Here is a 5,611-nt window from a genome sequence, read left to right as displayed (position 1 = left end):
CTTCATTTAATTAAGGGCATCTGCACTCAAGAATGGATCAGAGGTGATAGAAGTACAGTTTTCTGAAGCAGGCCTGGCTCAGAGAGAAGGATAGATCTAGTACAAGCCTCACTTCACAGATGGTGAGCCGATCTCGCCTGGGATTACAGACCAAGGCATGGAGATGAGAGTGTGGGTCCAGGGCCAAGCTCAAATCTCTTCATTTGAGGAAGGACACTATTTAGCCTCTCAAAGAAGAGGCCTGTCCTGGGTAAAAGATGAGGCCTCCCTGGGCTGGTGAGATAGCTCAGTGGACTAAGCGTCAGCTTTGGCAAGCACAGTGACTAGGGTTACAATCCCAGGTCCTGCTATGCCGCATCGGTCCGCCTCCAGGGCTCGCTGAGCCAGCAACTGTGTCCTGGAGTGGTGGCGCATGCCTGTAATCAGGAGGATGAAAACTGGAGGATCACTACGAGTCTGAGCTATGTAGTGAGACCCTGTACCAAATACATAAATGAACGCCCCCCCCCCAAAAAAAGGAGACCTTTCTACCCAAGGAAGACATGGATGGGGCTTTGAGCCTGGTGAAGAGGGAAGAGAAAATTGGAAGAAGAAAAAGGTAGCTCCGTCGTCGTTTTGCCCGTGTCGTCGTGATTGTGTCCAGAAGTCTGTGACAGTCAATGGAAATCTTGAGCACTGGCAGAAACCGAGTTAAGATAATCAGAAATGGCTCGGAAGGCTACAAACCTCAGCTTCCCCTCACACGCCCGGTCTTCTTCCTCTAAGAAACCAACTGTACTCTAGTTTATGGGTCATATTGACTCTTCAGGCACCCACCCTCCCACAGCTGGAGAAGGAAAATCGGAAAAGGAGAAAGTAATACAACGTTAAGCAATTTCAGGATCCCCAAGGCATTTTCATGCGATTCTCCAGTACCCTCTGTGTCTGCAAACCAAGTTATTTAGGGTAACCATGGAGATCTTAATGACCTCGGTCTTGCTTCCTTCCTTTTCTCTGCTACTAAAATCTTACACTGTCCTATGAATCAGTTTTGAAACTGTCTCATTGCTAATTGTTTCTCAATAAAATTCATGAAAAAAAAAAAAAAAAAAACCCGTTCACTCTGATTTTAGTAAAGCACCCATTTCTGCTAGGGTCTGAGTTCCCAGCTCCTTGCTCTCTTCAGCAGCACTCCTAGGGAGAAGAAACACATTTTAATTGTATTTATTATTGTGTGTGCTAGTGGAGATGGAGCCCAGGGCCTTCACACTGAGCTCCCTAACCCTTTTTATTTTTAAATCTTTTTTTTTTTTTTTTTTTTTTTGGCGGAACCGGGGGTTGAACTCAGGCTCTTGCACTTGCCAGGCATGTGCTTATTCTACTGAGCTATTTTCCCGGCCCTTTTATTTTTAAATCTTGAGAGACATCTCTCAAGTTCCTCAGACAGGAATTGAACTTGAGATCCTCCTTCCTCACCGCTCCCCCCGCTCCCCCCACCCGAGTCCTGGATTTACAGGCGTGCACCAACACGCCAGGTTTAGAAACACACTTTCTAACCGAGGAGAGCGTGCACGCACAAGAACAGGTGGGGATTTTATAAAAAGGGGATCAGTTGCACCCACAGGCTCGCAAGCCTAGGGGCTCCGAAGTGAAGCCCAGTCTAAACTACAAGTCCCAAGAACCCGCGCGGGACCGGTGCCTTCCGTGATTCTTCCCACTCCCTCCCCGAAGCGGAGGGAAAGGTTCCGTGTGCGGCGCCCAGCGCGTCAGTTTGTTTGCTAGAGGGAGACTGGAAGCCCGGCGGACTGCAGGCGGGGGCGTAAGGAGGCGGAATCCACCTCCCTTCAGCGCTGGGGGGCGGGAAGGAGGGGGCCGGGCCGGTGGCCAGGAGCAGGCCGCGAAGACTGCGGGCTGCGGAGATGGAGGGCGACGCGCCGCCGTGGGGCAGCGAGCCCGTGTCGGGTCCCGGCCCCGGCGGCGGCGGCGGCGGCGGAATGATCCGCGAGCTGTGCCGGGGCTTCGGGCGCTACCGCCGCTACCTGGTCCGGCTGAGGCAGAACCTGCGCGAAACCCAGAAGTTCTTCCGCGACATTAAGTGCTCCCACAACCACAGCTGTCCCTCCTTCCCCGCGGGCTGCGGCGGGGCCGAGCCTGACACTACTGGCGATGTCGCCGAAATCGGCCTGCCGGCGGGTAAGAATGACAGGCCGCAGAGACAGAGGGAATGGGAGGCGGGCCGCACCCCTGCTCCTGCAAAACAGCCCCGGGAAGACGCGGGAAGGGGCGTCGGGCCGCGTGGCCCGAGGGGTCCGAGATGCCGCGGAAGGGGGAAGGCGTCCCTCGAGGCGGGGCGCCGAAGCCTGGGCCGAGGTCGGGCACGGGCGGAGGCGTGCGGGAGCCCGGACCAGGGTACCCGGCTGGGCGCGGGCGGGGCTGGGGAGGGCCGCGCTCGGGGAGGGCGGGGGCAGATCCGCCAGTGGGAAAGTTGCGCGGAGTTGGGGTGGGGCAGGGCAGAGCCTCCGCACGGGGATGGAGGAGCGGCGTTCGGCATGATTGCTGATTACCCAGCCTTGGCACTGGAGCAGGACGTGTTCTTGTGTGTTTCAGTGTGTAAAAGGCTTGCACACCACTCCGTGAGGCAGGTCTGTGAAGCAGGAGGGTTGGGAGCAGCAAAGGAAATGGACCTGGCAGGTGGCAGGGCATTGCCCAGAGATGCTGCTTATGGTGAAGGAGTTCAAGAGGGAAGGGATCATTCTGGTTCTGAGCCCTTGAAGAAATAGCTGCTCTCGTCCTTCTTGACAACATTATTTCTAGAATGAGCCAGAGGCCCCAAACCATCTAAAATCCTGCATGGTCATCAGTATAGAACTTGTTTCCTTTTAAGCCGCTATTCGGGGAGAACTGGAGAATTTAGTAACTCCTGTATGCCTATTAGAATATAGGTTGGAACAGAAAAGGGACAACATGGCAAAGATGTCCATGGGTTTAATTTAATGATTTTTAAAAATTACCCCAGGAACTGATTAAAAACGCCTATCTCAGCTCTCATGCAGATTCTGTTCGAGGACATTGGTAGGTGGGGTCTAAGAATTTAACATGAAAAGATCTTGGGATTCCAACACAGCTGGTCTGAAACATGCTTTCAGAAATGTCAGTTTGGGAACTAGCAGCAAATTTGAACTTGAGTTTGCAAATTTCATGGATTGTTCCAAGTTTGTGTGTGGACCCCAGAGTTGCACGTTTAATACCTTAAACTTGGGGTTCCAATAGTGGTGATAAAAATGAGCTTTAAGATTCCGATAGAGTCCCACACGATACCATTCCAGTTAGTTGACCTAAGTATCAATTTAAAAATTACTATTTTACCTCAGGGGATTAGGGTGATGACTAGCTTTTCTGCAGCTGTAGTTTTGACATTGTCCAGAGATCTCCTGTTCTAGAAATGGGCTTGTAGGGGACTGGGGAGATGGCTCAGTAGAATAAGCGCTTCCCTGGCAAGCGCAAAGGCTTGAGTTCAATCCCCCGGTTCTGCCAAAAAAAAAAGGGGGGGCGCTTATAGAGGGAACTGATTTCTTATGCGCCCTGAAAACAGCCAGTGTGAAGGACTTAATTTTTCAGGGAGTGTCCCCAGAGTGTGTACTTTCGTCCTCTACCTTAGCAGCTCTTTCTAGCAACTTTTTCTGATCTGAAGTTTTTCTCAACACTTATCTTAAAAAGCTCTCTGTTGGTGCCTCATTCTACACAATTATTTTAGAAATTATCCTACAAAAAGAAACTGGAGAGTAAGTTCACCCTAGAGAGGTATCTTGCTTGACGCTCATCTTTATTCTTTGAAACCCAGCTTGAGAAATACAAGTGTACCTTTGTATTTTGCCATATTAGCTTTTCTGGTTGACTGCATTATGAACTTATCTCTGTGTGTTTGTCTTTACTTACACAACTGTGTCGTTCCCAGGTAAAACTCTGTGTGGTGTAGAAGATGGGGCTGGGAGCAGTTGATTTTGTTCAGTAAAATGCTTCCTTTCCTGTCAGTACAGGGTTTTGTTTGGGGGGCTAACATGCACCAGAGAAAAATCAGTGTTTCTATTTTAGGAATGCCCTCTTCCCAGCTAGTCAGGTAATTGCGTTAGTAGAAACTACTCCTTAAAAGACAGCTCTTGTTTTCTCCTTTTACAGGCTATCTTTGTAATATGGTCAAAGTCACAGACAGTCTCATTTCTTTTGGAACCTTGGTTTCTCATTAATAGAAACTTGGAGTGTTAAGGAAAGAAACACTCAGTTCTTAACCTAACAAGCCTTGGGAAAATTTTAATCATTGAAGAATGGAGCTGTGCTTCTAGATTTGATGCAGTGTGGTATTTGAGCAATTAAAGATGAGGGGCTAATTATAAATTTACATTGTTGGATTGTAAGAATGGCAACAATAGTAAGGCAATTTTCATGTCTCTCTTTTTTTTTCCTCATGTCTCTTTATGTACTGCTTAGTTGGGTTTTTGAGGAGGAGTCTCATATGTAATTCATACTGGCCTTGAACTCAGTAAGTGGCCCAAGTTGGACTCCAAGGATTACAAGTGTGCACTACCACACCTAGCTTCTTTATGTTAACATTTGTTGCACCACAAAATATCAAACATTTTTGTTTCATTTTCAATTGCATAGTATGAGAAGAAACCCAATATAGTGCTTCCCTCTTTATTTTGATAGCTTTATGTTTACTCAAGATAATGTACAAAATATATATGCATGTGATATTTTAGAATTTAAGAGTGATGGAATACTGAAATGATCTTTTTAAAGAGTGGCTTGGTTTGTGTAAAGAAAACCGAATTGGAAGTTTGTTTCCTTGATTCGGTTCTGCTTGTCTTCTCTTCATATCAGTGCAGGGGATGAGACTAACTTTGTTTTTTAAATTTTTAAAAATTTCTTTCATTATTTTTTGGCTAAAGTGTTCAACAGTAATGAGATAAAGACTTTGAGTCCTTCTGAAGAAAGGCAAGGTAGAGTATTTAAGAGCAGCGGAGGGAACAGTACCTTTCTTGTTTTGTAGTGCTTGAGAAGAGCTCCAGTTATTTCAGTTAGTCAGAAACCTCTCAGTTTTGGGGCGGGGGAGATGGCTCAGTAGAATAAGTGCTTCCCTGGCAAGCTCAAGGGCCTGAGTTCAATCCCCTGTTCCGCCAAAAAGAAAAAAAATATAAAGAAACCTGACAGTTTGAAGAAATTGTGACCCCCCACAGTGTCTTGTTGGAATGCTGTCATTGTACTGCCTCTCTTCAATCCCAGTGCCATCCTGTGCTAACTGAATGACCATGAGCAAATCACAGGTGTTGTGTCACTGTGCTCATGTGGGGACGGCAGTTGTACTTACTTGTAGGATGGCCGGGAGCTAATACATGTATGTATTTAAAGTGATACCTGGTGGGCCCGATAAGTACTAGCTGTTATATGGTAGGCTCTCGAGTGTCTTGTGTGTGCTGTAGGTGGGGTGTATACACAGTGGAGTGTGTACACTAGTCAGTGGGCTGTGTACACTGGATAGAGTCAAAGACATTGCTTTCAGCCTAGAGCTTATGGAGGTGTGTTTTTCCCTTCTGTGCCTTTCTCTCTTTTTTTTTTTTTTTTAATTTTTTAACAT

General features: G+C 47.5%; 1 protein-coding gene across 3 annotated transcripts in view; it reads left to right on the top strand.

Moving 5' to 3' along the window:
• The first annotated feature begins 1,760 nt into the window (after positions 1 to 1,760).
• Dstyk (dual serine/threonine and tyrosine protein kinase) overlaps positions 1,761 to 5,611 on the top strand; it is a 52,492-nt gene continuing 48,641 nt past the window's right edge. For all 3 annotated transcript variants that reach the window (XR_002818066.1, XR_002818067.1, XM_004641116.2), the window contains exon 1: positions 1,761 to 2,172. Coding sequence is in view for 1 of the 3 variants with exons in the window: in XM_004641116.2 (XP_004641173.1) it covers positions 1,899 to 2,172 (274 nt within the window). In the remaining 2 variants the exon portion in view is untranslated. The remainder of the gene's footprint in view (positions 2,173 to 5,611) is intronic.

The sequence above is a fragment of the Octodon degus genome, unplaced genomic scaffold (genome assembly GCF_000260255.1).
Source record: "Octodon degus isolate 3935 unplaced genomic scaffold, OctDeg1.0 scaffold00131, whole genome shotgun sequence".
NCBI classification, from domain to species: Eukaryota; Metazoa; Chordata; class Mammalia; order Rodentia; family Octodontidae; genus Octodon; species Octodon degus.
Note: the sequence above shows the minus strand (reverse complement) of the source record. Positions and strands in the feature narration are given on the sequence as shown.